At 41.0% G+C, this 16,964-nt stretch overlaps 1 protein-coding gene and 1 long non-coding RNA gene across 3 annotated transcripts in view; one reads left to right on the forward strand and one right to left on the reverse strand.

The window, feature by feature from the left end:
* The window catches only part of LOC130374108 (disks large-associated protein 2-like), a 95,426-nt gene extending 87,208 nt beyond the window's left edge, over positions 1-8,218 (reverse strand). Inside the window, exons 1-2 of the mRNA XM_056580693.1 lie at positions 7,592-8,218; positions 7,010-7,064 (exon numbers count right to left, since the gene is read on the reverse strand). Coding sequence (XP_056436668.1) covers positions 7,010-7,064; positions 7,592-7,609 — 73 coding nt within the window. The 5' untranslated portion in view covers positions 7,610-8,218. The remainder of the gene's footprint in view (positions 1-7,009; positions 7,065-7,591) is intronic.
* LOC130374109 (uncharacterized) lies at positions 7,390-15,170 on the forward strand. 2 transcript variants are annotated; one of them, XR_008893582.1, is made up of 4 exons: positions 7,390-7,904; positions 8,854-8,953; positions 13,474-13,588; positions 14,495-15,170. It is a non-coding gene; the product is annotated as an uncharacterized LOC130374109 (long non-coding RNA). The 2 variants fall into 2 exon arrangements; XR_008893581.1 differs by lacking the exon at positions 14,495-15,170 and having other exon boundaries at positions 7,392-7,904; positions 13,474-14,126.
* The last annotated feature ends 1,794 nt before the right edge of the window (positions 15,171-16,964 follow it).

The raw sequence follows: 16,964 nt of genomic DNA on the forward strand, positions 1-16,964 counted from the left end.
GGTGATCACCCTTTGAACATTAAGAATATATAGATGTATATATATGCATGTATATTAAACGCTGTGCAATGCTAATATACATGTATATATATACATTTAGATATTCTGAATGTGACAAGAGCACTAGCCAACTTGTATTTGTGTGCATGTATGTTTTGCCACCATGATAGAAATCATGTAGCCAATGTTCAACAACAAAGATGAATCAATATGAATCAACAATATAACAATATGAACCAGCCAACTGGTAACTTGTAAACTTTATTCATGCATGCACATGCACATAGAGTCAGATGCATACAGCAAGACTGTATACAGTTATGACAAGCCCAAACTAAATACAAAGACATAACCCCACACACACATGCACACACATTCACACAACTGAATTCATTACAGTAACAAAAGCACCCACCCACCCACAAACACACACACCCCCACAAGAACTCCTTCACCACCAGACACACAAAGTAGACACCCCTACACACACTGGCCCATAGGAGACATACCCCCCCCCACACACACACACACGGCCAGCAGGGCTTTAATGCAGGCGGCGTTGACAGCTGCAGCATGCCACGGTTCCTATAGGAACGGCCGACGCATGGCACCCAGCTCAACACGTCAACCGCAGACGCAGAGTAGTTGCATGTGAGGCACTGTTCCCGGGCCAACAGGTCTCACAAACCGAAACAGAGATGGGGGGAGCGTTCTGGACTGAACCACCCCCCCCCCCCCCACCACCACCACCACCACCACCACCACCTCAGCATATATCACCGCTTCTCTTACGATGGCTCATATTCCATCTCCTCTTACAGGTTGCTGAGGAATATCATTTACCATACAAGAGACAGGAGGAAACCCATATATAGATAGAGAGATAGATAGCTACATAGATAGATAGATAGATAGATAGATAGATAGATAGATAGATAGATAGATAGATAGATAGATAGATAGATAGATAGATAGATAGATAGATAGATAGATAGATAGATAGATAGATAGATAGATAGATAGATAGATAGATAGATAGATAGATAGATAGATAGATAGATAGATAGATAGATAGATAGATAGATAGATAGATAGATAGATAGATAGATAGATAGATAGATAGATAGATAGAGAGAGAGAGATAGACACAGACCGATAATTCAAAAGGCGTAAAGATGGATAGATAGATAGAATGATGGATAGATGCATAGGTGGACAGACAGACAGACAGACGCACGGAGAGACATTGGATTATATGGACATTGCGTGTGGAAAAGGCTCGGATTCTGCAGACACTCTGCTGTTCGCACAGATGCTCGGAATTCAGAATTGTTAGTCACATCGGCAGGATGAACCCCCCCCCCACCCCTCCCCGTTACCCATCCAGGACAGCGCTAAGGAGCCGTCCCTCCCACCATGCGATAGATTACATGCATGAACACATGTGCACACACACACACACACACCTGCACTGTCCACTTTGACTGAGGAGCACAGATGTGCTTCACGCCTCCTTAACAGAGGTGCATCGATCACTGCTCTCTGTCTCCCAAAACGCCTGTTGTGGCTCTCACTCGCCGGGCGGAATACCAATCACCTAAGCTGCTCTAGCAGCAGCAACTTCCCTATCTACCTGTTACAATCCTCACACACACACACACACACAGGAAAGGCAATGGCGATGACAAGAGAAATGCCCAAAGAAAAATGAATGAAACAGAATCTCACTGAAGGTATCTTCACGACGCAATGGCAGACATCCTTACCTGCCGGCGGGTCTATGTTCCAGAGACATTGGAGCACATAAGCGATGGTGCTTCCTTCACACGATGACGAGAGAGACGCTCACGGTCACATATCTCTCTCCCTCACACGCTAACACACAGGCACACACACAGACACACACAGACACACACTCGCGCGGAACCAAAGGTGTTCTCACATCTGAGAGGAACGGAGGAGGAATTTATCGTAGGAAAAAAAAAAAAAGAAGAGGAAAAATAAAAACAAAAAAATAAAACCCAGGTCGGCTCCTCCGGAGTGTTTTTTTCTTCCCCTCTTGCTCTTTCCTCTGTTCCGTCCTTGCTGGGTTTTTTTCCCCCCTCCTGTTTCCTTCCGTCCTTCCTTCTCGCCTTATCTTTCCTCTCTCTCCTTCCCAGCCCTCAGAAGAACGAGGAGGAGGAGGAGGAGGTGGAGGAGGAGGAGGAGGAGAGGCTAGGCTGGTGCGGTGGATCACCTGGAGCGGTGCTGCGCTCCGCATCTACTCCTCCACTGCAGCAGTGTGTGGCAGCGGCGCAGCGAGCTGCATCTTCCACCAAGCTCCCCGGCGGCTCAGCGCAAAACCCGGAGCCGCACTCCTTCCTTCTGCTGGATTCAGGATTCTGCAGGAATCCGTGTGCTCGCGTCTCTCTCTCTCTCTCTCTCTCTCTCTCTCTCTCTCTCTCTCTCTCTCTCTCTCTCTCTCTCTCTCTCTCTCTCTCTCTCTCTCTCTCTCTCTCTCTCTCTCTCTCTCGTCTTCCAGTCTGTCTCGTCCAGCCGTCCCTTTCTTAACACTTTCTCTCAATATCTGTGACTGGTTCAGATCACCCAGTCCCAGTCATCGATGGAGTTGCTCTGCTTGATGTCATTTATCTCCCACTGATGTTTGCGGTGCTCCACTGGGTTGTGGCCTGTGTGTGTGTGTGTGTGTGTGTGTGTGTGTGTGTGTGTGTGTGTGTGTGTGTGTGTGTGTGTGTGTGTGTGTGTGTGTGTGTGTGGGCCTGTGTGTGTGTGTGTGTGTGTGTGTGTGTGTGTGTGTGTGTGTGTGTGTGTGTGTGTGTGTCTCAGGGATAAGCAAGATGAAACATCAACGTGGCCCACCTCCGTGCCCTCGCTGCCATGACGTGAGGTAACCTGGGAGCAGGGGGGGGGGGGGGCTTCAGAGGGCATCCCAGTTCATTCACACTGCACCGTTCACACACATCTCTCAGGTCATCGACTGAAGCACAGTTTAGTGTTTAGTTTTGGTGGCATTTTTCACTCCAATTTCACAGAATTGAATTACATAAAGAATATACCAAATGAAGTCTCTCGAGTATGGGAAAGGAGAAACCTGTCAAAACACCAGGCGATTAAGAGACAAAAAACATTTAACTTCAATTAAAAGTCAATATAAAATGTGCTTTCTTCTGCACTTCACTCAGAAATCCCATATCTTACTTCCAATTCCATATAAGAGCAGCTAAAATATTGAATGTAACGATTAGACTGTTGAAGTCTCATTGAAGTTCACCACTGTCTATGTGGTTTCACTATGCTAGTAATAAACTGTAGATCAGCAATACTGTTGGTTTGAAGAATTCTCCAAAGCTAATCCTAATAATAGCTAACCCTAGTATTAGTATTGTAATGTGCTGGTAGTAATAGTATCTTGAATCTTGATGGTTGCCCATGCACTAGTGTTGCACGATACCAAAATTATGACTTTGATTATGACTACCTGCCCGAAAATTCCTCAATACTCAATGATGAACTGATACCACGGTGAAAACCTAAAATATCTGGAAAAGAGATGAATAATGGTCCAGCTCGGTCTCACTATGGTTTAACTTTCAGCAGCTTGGTCCTTTGCTGCTTTTTGAGAAAATTACGTTAATACATTTTTCTACTGATCAGAGAATTTTATTCAGATCGAGGCATATTAATATATATAAAACGCCTCAATCGGAATACAATTCTCTGATCGGAATAGAATTCCATGCGGAATAGAAGAGGTAGTTTAGTCCGCTATAATCGACATGAATAAACTTATTCCGATTTGTTTGGGGTGGGTGCGGCTACTTTTTAACTTGAGGTGGCATCAGCAGCTGCAGTAGTTCTTAATTGGTCCGTCTGTACTTTTATGCACACCGAACTAGACCGATGTCAAGTGAAGTGGATTTTTTTCTTATGACTCCGCAAGTAGTCCGGTAACCTATTAACCCCAGTGTGTCCGGTTGCTAAGCGACGTCAACGTCTTTGGCGGGATTATTTCTCTGCTGATCAACACTACGAATGGTAATTGTAAAAAGACACACTCTGTGAAGATATTGTTTTGTTTTGGCAAGGAGCCGTGTAATAAGCGGGATAATGTATAGGACGTCGCCGGTCATTATCGAAAATAGTACTCTTCAGGGCGAAGCAAGACACCTGCGCTTCGCGTCGGGGTCCGGTTCGCCCTGTCTGGGCTTATTTTCCCGATAATGACTGGCGTTCTGTACAGCATTATCCCTTACACATATGATATAAGTCCAGACAAACATAGCGGTTTTACGTTAGAGACATTCGGACGTACGCTTACCACTTGTGTAATTGCCATATATACAGTACATTCGGATTTGCATGATAGGAATATAGATCGGATAGTTTTCAGTGTTCGAATTCGCCGTTTTAGTGTGGACGGAAGGGCTAAACGGATAAATATTTATGCATTTGTAGATTTACCCGGGTTAATGTGGACAGGGCAAGGCAACGAGATCGCTCGCCTGTAATCTAAACAGAGAGGCGTGGCGGGAGTCGCGTAACCATGATAACGACTGTTTATCAAAATCATTTCAGTGTGGAACGTGGATGCAAAACATTCCGAAAACGATATGAAAACGATAGTGCGGACAAAGATCGTTTTCATTGCGAAAGTGCGTTTTTATATTTACCCGGGGTAGTGTTGACCGGGCCTCACTCTCACTCGCTCAGTGAACGGCCTGCTGCTGCTGTGGCTGAGTGTGAGCTGAGGGGCACGCCCACTGATTAGCCTCTGCGTGCAAGGAGTATGACTGAGAGTTGATGCTGCCTGTGTATGTGCAAGTACTTTCGTTGAAAGTCTAGTATCGATACTAAAAAATGAGCGTATCGTATCGTTTTTTGCTTGAGGGTATCGTGGTACTTTCGTAGTATCGGTATACCGTGCAACACTACCATGCACATAACAAACATTTTGATCAGCTAAATATAACAATGGGCCCAAAAGTCCACAGACCATGTAACTTAAAACACAAAGACAGCCCAAAGAAAACAAGAATCCCCTCTTCCCTTCTTTTTTGTCTGAGAGACAATCAAGTAAATACAAATTTGGAAGAGGTCATATCGATCTGGGCTTAATGTAGCTCTCATTGGTATTCTGAGGATGCGGATAGAACGCTAGAAGAAGGCATATCAGCTCAGGCAAATGCAAATGCACGAAGAAGGAAAGCAGGGGTTAGACGAGGACAGAATAATAGTTCAGGTCCATGCAGTCTTTTGGAAGTGTTGCACTCAGTGGAAGGGTGTTCATCGTGAGTCACTTCTGCTTATGAACGACTGGGAGGCGCTAGTGAAAGGGATCCATTGCAAAGCTGTAATTAATTACTATATCATTATTACATTCCTCTATGAGTGAGAGACACTAGAAGCAAACAAAGACTGCTGTATTGTATTATCACTATAACAGACTTCCTACCATTCCAACCTCTACAATGTTATCATTTTCCATAATATAAGGTTAACCCTCACCACCACGCTGCTCCACAGGTTTCATCTGGTTTGGTTACTCTTTCATTGACAAAATAGTCCAGTATTCCTCCTGACTACTAATATACTTCTAGTTATTTCAAGATAAAGAACTAGTTGAAAGAATTGCTTACGCTATAACTCTGTTTGAGTCCTGGCACAATAAATAAATACAGTGTGATCTTAATGCCCAAGTGATTGGTATACATGTTCTCTGCCAGAACTCTTCAGTAGCAGACATAAGGAAGTCAAGAGTTTCCAAGATTTCCAATGCACTAGTGTATTAAATTTGGCTGTGGCACAAGCATCCCATCATATGCTCAAAGACAGCACCATCTAGTGTTGGCAAAACGGTAGTGGAATAGGAAAATAAAACATTGGGCGGGCTCAAATGAATAGAAATGCAGTTATATAACAACTGATTCGATATGCATCAAGCAAAGCCCAAATCTAACTTCACAGGAGAAACATATGGCAATGTTGCTCATGGAGCTGTTTTTCAATGCAGATGAATGCAAAAATTTGCTGGTCTGTACTGACAGTTTCTAACGCTCTGCTTCAACCTTGAGAAACTGATGAGTCGGACATGATCAAGACAGAGTTCTGAATGGGGATGGGGGGGGGGGGGGGCAGAGGAAAACTCTTCAAAAGACTTCTGGTTGCACGCAAATCAAACGCACACGGATGTCACCTGCATCAACTTTCTATTCACCGGGAAGCACGGCACTGCTGCTGACAAAGCCCATTCTGGTGGCTGTGGGTCGCCCTGCTGATGATGAACACACTAGATCATCTCTGGATCTGTACGCAGCCCGGCTAGAAAGAAAACACCGTCTGTCAGCTCATTAACAGCGCTACGTTCCTCTCCAGAAGCAGGCATACTGCATGCGTGTTTCTCTCATACGGAGCAGAACGCCAGCAGCCACACTGAAGAGATAGAGGACACGCTGGGAATCAAAAACATAGTCACTCAAGGGGCCACAGCAAACTCTGGGAAAATAGAGCTCTTAGGAATGAATCGCTGCAGCAGTGCATGTGCATTAATGAGTGACCAATGATTGATCAATAAAAGATTAGGCAAGATGAACTTTAGTATTCCCTGATGGGGATTTTGGACGAAACTTCTAAAACGACTTTAATTAGGCCTGCACTATGGTGACGGTTTGATAGTAGGGTGAAAAAGAAATGTAATGAGACAACAAGGTAATAATATTTATTATATTATTAACAGTGATAATAATTATAATAATATTATTATTATTATTGATACAAATAATATATGCCATTTGAGGAGTGCATTCCTCGTTTGTTTGAAGAGGATTCATATTTTTCTTAGCCAGGCTGGTCCCAGTGGGAATCAAAACAATGGTATGTCTTCCAGCAAATAGTTGCAGTAAGCCATTAACTACTATATAATCTTGAAACAGCAAAGATAGCATTCAAGCATTCAATGAATCACTCTCTCTCGCACACACACACGCACACACGTACACACGCACACTCTTACCTGAGTCCTTCTCAAAAAATATACAGCATTGAGTCTGTAGTAACCATGGCAACACCTGTGACAGATGAAAAGATAGATGACGATATACAAGAAACAGAGGAAGGCTGAGTCACTACACAGGCATGCATATTGTTTGTTTGAAGGACCTGAGAGCAACATTATATACGCTATTCGGACAGAAATCAGAAACGTAAATAAATGTTGATTCCGCTCTATTCACATTGAGTTATTGACGCCGATTCGTGCAGAAGATGTGTCCGATTCTGGCTTCTCTGCCAGAATTTCTGTAACCGTGGAAGGCGCGTGCACCTCTATTTACACACCTTCACGGCGCTCGGGCTCGTGTGCCTGCTGCATATTGCTCAATGACTCATTCAGGCTTTGCACAAGTTATAAAAGACTCCCAAGTGAATTCGACTCATCCCACACATAGAACCCTTTACCAATCTCAGTTAAGCACATTCTTAAACACCCCATGACACATATCTGTCTTATATTTGCCATTTCAACAATAATCATCTCGCTAAAAATGTATGATCATACAGAGTAGAGCAAGCAAGCACACCTTTTTGGTTTGTTTACCTTTCTAAGCGATGACATCTTATGCTGGTGATGATGAGAAGGTCAAAAACAAATAAACGTGAGCATGTCCCCTGACATCGATTTGCCTTGCTCTTTGGAAACCTCCGCCGCAGACCGTCCGCGGATAGCCATCACATGGCTTTTAGCCCCGCTGAGATGTGGGACTTGGGGTGCCGCGGTGTTGTGGATGTTGTGGCCGCTGCATCTCGCTCGTCGCGGGGCTTCAGTCATCGGCGGCAGCGCTATCCCTGCTCAGCTGGCTCACACCAGGCGCCATTTTTCTTAATTGTTGGTCACTTCAACTACGCCACATGTAAGATAATCGATATGCTAATGTTATCTTGCTTTATACATTAAATAAAGGACACGTTTAAGATGTAGCCTAACCATACGCCTAAGAAAAAAATCGTAATAAAGTTAAACAAACAAAAAAAAGTTGTCCAATATGAAACCATAAATTCTGCTATAAAATAGTAGGACTGCTTGGTCCGAGATTAGGGCGAACGAACACTCTGCGTTTACACTAAACGCGAATTTGGTCGCCTTGTCGCGTGATCGCCAGAGTTTGGTCGCGCGAGTAGGCTACTAGTCACAAATCCGTCGCGGACGTGATTTGTGAAGGATGGAGCCGCGCCGACCCGTCGCTTTTGGTGTGAACGTGGCACTTTGTTATACCATGCTGGGCAAAGCTAGGCAGCATGGTGTTAACACCAGCAATAACTTTCCATAATGTTAGATATTCTTTAATTAGATTATCTTGATCTAAATTGGATAATTATTGAAATACAATACAAAAGTAAAAACATTAAACCAATAATTTTATTTTTATTTTCTAAAGAGCTGATTGAAAGTCCACTTGACATTCTCTTATTGTAATATACAGCTGTAGATAGCCTAGATAGGGCACTACTTCTCGAGTTGGTTCCCATGTGCTTCCCAGTGGTTACCACTGCTTATAGCAAAATGGGTTCAATGCAGAGGATGAATTTCAACATATCAATGCAATAAATAGATCACATCAATAAATAAATCAAATCAAGATCAAATCAAATGATATTATCCACTCTCTGAACAGCATACAACATACCTCTACTACAAACGTACCATTGTATGGAAAATGTTTTTGAGATTTATATTCAAAGAACAGTGACATCCAATATGGGAGTGTCCACCCAGATCTAGGATGGTTGTTCCAGCTAAACAGTTGGTCAGTGGTGTAAAGACAAGTATTAACGAGTGAATGCTTTGTTACGGTGCTTGAGTTGATCCAGTACTGCTACGAGGCCACTGACTGGGAGGCACTGTGCGAGCCAGGAGGGTAGTCTTGATGGTCTCCCAGACGGCGTCACGGACTACATCAAGGTCTGTGTAAAGCCCTGTTCCATTGAAGATGGTGTAATGCTTCCCCAAAAACATGCTTGTGGCCATCACTCTTTAACACCTCTCACTACTGAGGGAGTCACCTTGAACTCTGTAGTCTATTTTCAATTTAATTCAGTCACTTAAACTAAGTCATTCTACTATTTATCCTATCCAGATGACCTGCGCAATATTCCTGCAATTTAGTACCTGCAAGACGCTAACAAAATGTACCTTAGCTTCAGTTATAGTTAATTGTACAAGCATGTTTTATGACATTCTGCTGTTGGTTAGATCTATAGGCCTATGTTATCTATGAATATACAATGCATGAGCTGTATTTTATTTTTACTTTGCTAGTTATATTTTTTCCAGCATTTTTACTTTGATGTTTCTGGCTTGAACTGAGCAACTTAAAACAATTAATTTCCAATAGGATCAATGAAGTCATCCGTTTTTTTCTGGAGTACCTTTAGTTCTTATATTTCAGTCAACTTGCCCATTTACCACACTACAAAAATAAAGTCTACTTGTAGGCCTACTCCAATACAATTGAAGTGGATTCATCGCAACTCGCTACAAAATAAATTCAGAAAAAAAATATATGGATGCAAACATTTGCCAATCTCACTCACAAATTGAGGCACATAATATTAAATTATATTTGCTGTAATTTCCACCAGATGCTTCAGCAACAGCAGCAGTATGAACAACTCACCCACTAGTGCCGCTAGTGGATGACAACTGCAGACGATGACCCTTGACCATACTACTGCCAATGTTTACCTATGTACTAGAAGATAAACGTCTACGTGATTCACTTTCAAATAACTAAATTTATAACAAATGGGTTATTTTACTCAAGTAGGCCTGTGCCTTGCCACTTTATACAGCACTGCCGTTTATACTGCCAATTGTAGGCTGCAGGTTGTTTTCTATGGTTTTAAGCTAGGAGGGCTTTATAAATATGGTTGTAATTAAATTCTGCAAAGTACAACGATCGGGCAACGGCCACCCTCTTCTTCTTTAATTTCCTTCTCCTTCCTTCCGATACCAATTCATACATTTTCGGTTGTGGCTATGGTAAGAAACCGGAGCTATCATGCACAATTGCGATGGGTTGTTTGTAAAAGAGAAGCACACGAATATGCAAACATTTTAGTACTTTGCAACTACTTTGCAAGGGCTCTAAATCAGACGAGACCATTTACTATGGAGGGGACTCAATTATGGAAGCGTCTCAATGACGTGTACCGGATTTACCAGATGGGCCGAGAAGGGTCCAGCTGCAGGTTTGGGCGTTTCCGTCATGACACAAGAACGCCCTTTAGGCGTTCCTGCTAGCGTTTCATCGACCAATCACGAGGTGTTTCGAAAGGCATACTGGGTTTTGCAAGGCATACTGCGAAGCAGTCGCAAGGCATACTATGCTTTCCTTCCTTAATGGCACTTCCTTAATGGCAATTTTACCTCTCTTGTTAGATTTAGCAATCATGGAGCCCCCACTTGGCTAACGTTAGTTCTATGCTACCCATACTTGAAACTGCTGTTTGAGAAAATCTAACTAGCGAATGTTCCGGAAGTTGACAGCCGTGCGAAGAAGAAGGGGTTCGGTGTTTATAGCAGAGTTTCCGTTGTCGGTTATTACCGGTCATTGACCGGAAAAAAATGAGGAGGACCGACAATTCTAAATGTCCCCGGTCAGAATGACCAGTGGCGACTGGTCATCAGGGGTAAGTCGCTACTCTCACAAGAAAAAAGAAAAAGAAAATGAAAAAGAAAAAAAAAATATATATAAAAAATATAATATATATATTTTTATATATATATATATTTAAAAAATAATCTCCCCAGGAAGTACTATAAAATAACAAGTTTGGCGCTTTCATTAAATTTTTAGTCGACCCTGGCTTGCTTCTTCCGGCTGAGTTCGTCGGGAGGTGCAAGAGGGGCTCACGAATATGAAGCACACGATGAACCCTAACCCTAACCCTAACCCAGTCCAATGCAATGTGTATTGGACTGGAAACTTTGAAATGCGCATTCTCAGAGTGTTTCTCTGTTGAAATCAACTGAGATTATTTTTCTTCCTGGTGGGGCTAGCCGCTAGCCCAATATGTCCATGGTGTGGACTTGGGACCGTTAAATATCCCATGATGCATTTCGCATTTCACATTTCGCATTCCTGTTTTAAAATATCAGTGTGTAAGCTATAAAATAGGCTATATAGGAACATTTTAAAAGTATAACAAAGATGGAGGCCTATTCAACATATTTGCATACTATTATTTTAAAATGAAAGATGGGTTTTGTTTTACATAATTTGTTTATTGTATAAGTCGCTGATGGAGGAAACCCATCGCAACGGAAATCCCGGTCGGATCCATCTGATTGGTGTGTGTGTGTGTGTGTGTGTGTGTGTGTGTGTGTGCGTGCGTGTGTTTCTATTCTATTCTATTCTATACAGTGTTTTCCCTTTACGTTTCATTTGATAAAAAACTACAGTGTTACCCCTTATGTTTTTTTTTCCATGATGACTGATGAAAAACAACAGTTTTAGGCCGCGTTCACATCTAGCATTTTTTTAAATCTGCCAGCACTTGTTTTACATTATATTCCTATGGAGCAGAGCGTTTCTGGAAAAAATCACGGCCGCTTTTTTAAACGCCTCTCCCAGCGTTTTTTTCTGCCATACGGAGCGTTGAAAAAAGTTCAACTTTCAGGAAGAAAGCGGCCGACGTCAGGCGTCTTTTGGGCAACTGCCCAATCACAAGTGGAACATTGACACTTCGTCACACCGGAAACTCTCAACTGTCAAAACAAGAAACAATAGCAGACAAATCACTCGGGAAAGTGCCGGTGGAGCGATTAATAGTTTTAATTACAGAACATGTCGAGATCTACAACATGTCTAATGGGCTTTAGCCTGGATACGTAGTAGGCGAGTAACGTCGGGTCTAGAATGGATTCGTTGCTAGGCGATAGAAAAAACGCTCTCTGCGCTTTTAGGGCCAAAAACGCTGCCAGCTTTTTTTTGTTGAAAAAACGGTCGGCTCATCTTATCCCTGTTACAAAAAACGCTAGATGTGAACGCGGCCTTACCCCTTATATTTTATTTGACAAGGACAATTATTTATTTATTTTTAAATATGTTTTTTTTCATGAGGACCAATAAAATACGACAGTGTTACCCCTTATATTTTATTTGACAAAGACAACAGTGTGACCCCTTATTTTTTTTTCAGGACGACCAATAAAAAACAACAGTGTTACCCCTTATGTTTTTTTTCATGACGACCGATAAAAAACGACAGTGTTACCCCTTGTGCTTTTTTTCATGATGACCAATAAAAAACAACAGCGTTAACCCTTATGTCTTTTTTCATGACGACCGATAAAAAACGACAGTGATACCCCTTATGTTTTTTTTCATGACGACCGAAAAAAAAACACAGTGTAACCCCTCATGTTTCATTTGATAAAAACGACAGTGTTACCCCCTATGTTTTATTCGATACATTTCGACAGTTTACCTTAGCTTCAGTTAAGGTAAACTGAAGCTTTACCTTAATCACTGATTGATTTTTCATGACGACAGATAAAAAACAACAGTGTTACCCTTTACGTTTCATTTGATAAAAACGACAGTGTTACCCCTTATGTTTTTTTCCCATGATGAATGATGAAAAACAACAGTGTTACCCCTTATATTTTATTTGACAGACAATTTTTTTTTTTTTCATCTATGTTTTTTTTTCATGACGACCAATAAAAAACGAAAGTGGTACCCCTGTCGACGTTTTTGCAGGGATCCAAACCTAAAAATGACAGTGTCAGCCCTCATGTTTCATTTGATAAAAACAACAGTGTTACCCCTTATGTTTTTTTCATGATGACCGATAAAAAATGAGTGTTACCCCTTATGTTTGATTTGATTAAAACGACAGTGTTACCCTTTGTGTTTTTTTTCACGCCGACCAAAGAAAAACAACAGTGTTACCCCCTATGTTTTATTTGATCAATATCGACAGGTTTACCCCTTATGTTTATTTCATGACGGCCGATAAAAAACGACAGAGTTACCCCTTATGTTTTTTTTCTTGACGACCAATAATAAACAACAGTGTTACCCCTTATGTTTTTTTTCATGACGACCAAAGAAAAACAACAGTGCTACCCCCTATGTTTTATTTTATGAATATCGACAGTGTTACCCCTTATGTTTATTTCATGACGGCCGATAAAAATCGACCTCCAAACTTATCAATGCATCATCAAGACACCGAATAAAGTCAACACAATGGTTATACTTGACTTTATAATTCACATGAAATAGAGATATGAGTCTTCCAACAGAGGACATCAACCGGACTTGAACCCCGGTCTCCAGGGGGTTAGCTCACAGCTCTCTCCAATTCCCACTGAGTTTTATAATTTAAATATGTCTGTGGTTATATATGACAATATATGCAAAGGACATGATAGAATTACCTTTCAAATTAATGATATTGTCTTTTCCACAGAAATTGAGCCGCAGTCGCCAGTGGGTTAGGCAGAGTACACTCCACTGCACCACTGAGGCGATGCCAAATCACAATGATCAATCATCAATAAAGAGGATATACATGACATTAAAATGTATGTGTGTTTTTCTATTATTTCCCTTATGTTTTTTTTCATGACGACCAATAAAAACGACAGTGTTACCCCTTATGGTTTTATCATGACGACTGATAAAAAATGACAGTGTTACCCCTTATATTTTATTTGACAAAGACAACAGTGTTACCCCTTATGTTTTTCTTCATGACGACCAATAAAAAACAACAGTGTTACCCCTTGTGTTTTTTTTCATGACGACCAATCAAAAACAACAGTGTTACCCCTTATGTTTTTTTTCATGACGACCAATAAAAAACAACAGTGTTACCCCTTGTTTTTTTTCATGACGACCAATAAAAAACAACAGTGTTACCCCTTGTGGTTTTTCTCATGATGACCAAAGAAACACAACAGTGTTACCCCCTATGTTTTATTTGATGAATATCGACAGTGTTACCCCTTATGTTTTTTTTCATGACGACCAATAAAAAACAAGTGTTACCCCTTATGTTTTTTTTCATGACGACCAATAAAAAACAACAGTGTTACCCCTTATGTTTTTTTTCATGACGACCAAAGAAACACAACAGTGTTACCCCCTATGTTTTATTTTATGAATATCGACAGTGTTACCCCTTATGTTTATTTCATGACGGCCGATAAAAATCGACCTCCAAACTTATCAATGCATCATCAAGACACCGAATAAAGTCAACACAATGGTTATACTTGACTTTATAATTCACATGAAATAGAGATATGAGTCTTCCAACAGAGGACATCAACCGGACTCGAACCCCGGTCTCCAGGGGGTTAGCTCACAGCTCTCTCCAATTCCCACTGAGTTTTATAATTTAAATATGTCTGTGGTTACATATGACAATATATGCAATGGACATGATAGAATTACGTTTCAAATTAATGATATTGTCTTTTCCACAGAAATTGAGCCGCAGTCGCCAGTGGGTTAGGCAGAGTACACTCCACTGCACCACTGAGGCGATGCCAAATCACAATGATCAATCATCAAAAAAGAGGATATACATAACATTAAAATGTATGTGTTTTTCTATTATTTCCCTTATGGTTTTTTTCATGACGACCAATAAAAACGACAGTGTTACCCCTTATGGTTTTTTCATGACGACTGATAAAAAACGACAGTGTTACCCCTTATATTTTATTTGACAAAGACAACAGAGTTACCCCTTATGTTTTTCTTCATGACGACCAATAAAAAACAACAGTGTTACCCCTTGTGTTTTTTTTCATGACGACCAATCAAAAACAACAGTGTTACCCCTTATGTTTTTTTTCATGACGACCAATAAAAAACAACAGTGTTACCCCTTATGTTTTTTTTCATGACGACCAATAAAAAACAACAGTGTTACCCCTTGTGGTTTTTCTCATGATGACCAAAGAAACACAACAGTGTTACCCCCTATGTTTTATTTGATGAATATCGACAGTGTTACCCCTTATGTTTTTTTTCATGACGACCAATAAAAAACCAGTGTTACCCCTTATGTTTTTTTTCATGACGACCAATAAAAAACAACAGTGTTACCCCTTATGTTTTTTTTCATGACGACCAAAGAAAAACAACAGTGTTACCCCCTATGTTTTATTTTATGAATATCGACAGTGTTACCCCTTATGTTTATTTCATGACGGCCGATAAAAATCGACCTCCAAACTTATCAATGCATCATCAAGACACCGAATAAAGTCAACACAATGGTTATACTTGACTTTATAATTCACATGAAATAGAGATATGAGTCTTCCAACAGAGGACATCAACCGGACTTGAACCCCGGTCTCCAGGGGGTTAGCTCACAGCTCTCTCCAATTCCCACTGAGTTTTATAATTTAAATATGTCTGTGGTTATATATGACAATATATGCAATGGACATGATAGAATTACGTTTCAAATTAATGATATTGTCTTTTCCACAGAAATTGAGCCGCAGTCGCCAGTGGGTTAGGCAGAGTACACTCCACTGCACCACTGAGGCGATGCCAAATCACAATGATCAATCATCAATAAAGAGGATATACATGACATTAAAATGTATGTGTTTTTCTATTATTTCCCTTATTTTTTTTTTTTCATGACGACCAATAAAAACCACAGTGTTACCCCTTATGGTTTTTTCATGACGACTGATAAAAAACGACAGTGTTACCCCTTATATTTTATTTGACAAAGACAACAGTGTTACCCCTTATGTTTTTCTTCATGACGACCAATAAAAAACAACAGTGTTACCCCTTGTGGTTTTTCTCATGATGACCAAAGAAACACAACAGTGTTACCCCCTATGTTTTATTTGATGAATATCGACAGTGTTACCCCTTATGTTTTTTTTCATGACGACCAATAAAAAACCAGTGTTACCCCTTATGTTTTTTTTCATGACGACCAATAAAAAACAACAGTGTTACCCCTTATGTTTTTTTTCATGACGACCAAAGAAAAACAACAGTGTTACCCCCTATGTTTTATTTTATGAATATCGACAGTGTTACCCCTTATGTTTATTTCATGACGGCCGATAAAAATCGACCTCCAAACTTATCAATGCATCATCAAGACACCGAATAAAGTCAACACAATGGTTATACTTGACTTTATAATTCACATGAAATAGAGATATGAGTCTTCCAACAGAGGACATCAACCGGACTTGAACCCCGGTCTCCAGGGGGTTAGCTCACAGCTCTCTCCAATTCCCACTGAGTTTTATAATTTAAATATGTCTGTGGTTATATATGACAATATATGCAATGGACATGATAGAATTACGTTTCAAATTAATGATATTGTCTTTTCCACAGAAATTGAGCCGCAGTCGCCAGTGGGTTAGGCAGAGTACACTTGTGACGACCCCACCACTCCACTAGGGGCCTCTGTGTTCTTTGCTGCTTTGCTCTCCCTTTGCAGGTTCCAGGTCGTGGGAGGGTCATCTTCCTGATGAGACACCTGGGCTGGTGTGGTGCTATTTAAGGCTCACCCTTCTGCAGATCTGGGCTGGCTCTTGTTGATGCAGCCATTGCTTTTGTTCTATTTGTTTGACACACATTCACACACATGCTTACACTACTGATTACTGACATTTATATATATGTTTGGTTGTTTATACTCTTGGTTTGTGAATAAATGTAAGCTAATTTCACTCTTTAGTCTGGTCTCCCATCTTTGCCACCGTCAAGAGCCGGGCGGTGACAAGTGGGGGCTCGTCCATTTCCGGTTGACCGGGGTTTGTATTTGGGTAGTTTGTAAGATCTGTTAGGTTTTACGTTAGTGAGCGGTTGTAGCTTGTTAAGTTCAGTGATTGGTGAATGGCTTCACATTCTGTTGACGCGGGAGACTTGGACTAGAGGGTAAGCAATCCATTTTGTTTT

Source organism: Gadus chalcogrammus, chromosome 21 (assembly GCF_026213295.1).
Source record: "Gadus chalcogrammus isolate NIFS_2021 chromosome 21, NIFS_Gcha_1.0, whole genome shotgun sequence".
NCBI lineage: Eukaryota > Metazoa > Chordata > Actinopteri > Gadiformes > Gadidae > Gadus > Gadus chalcogrammus.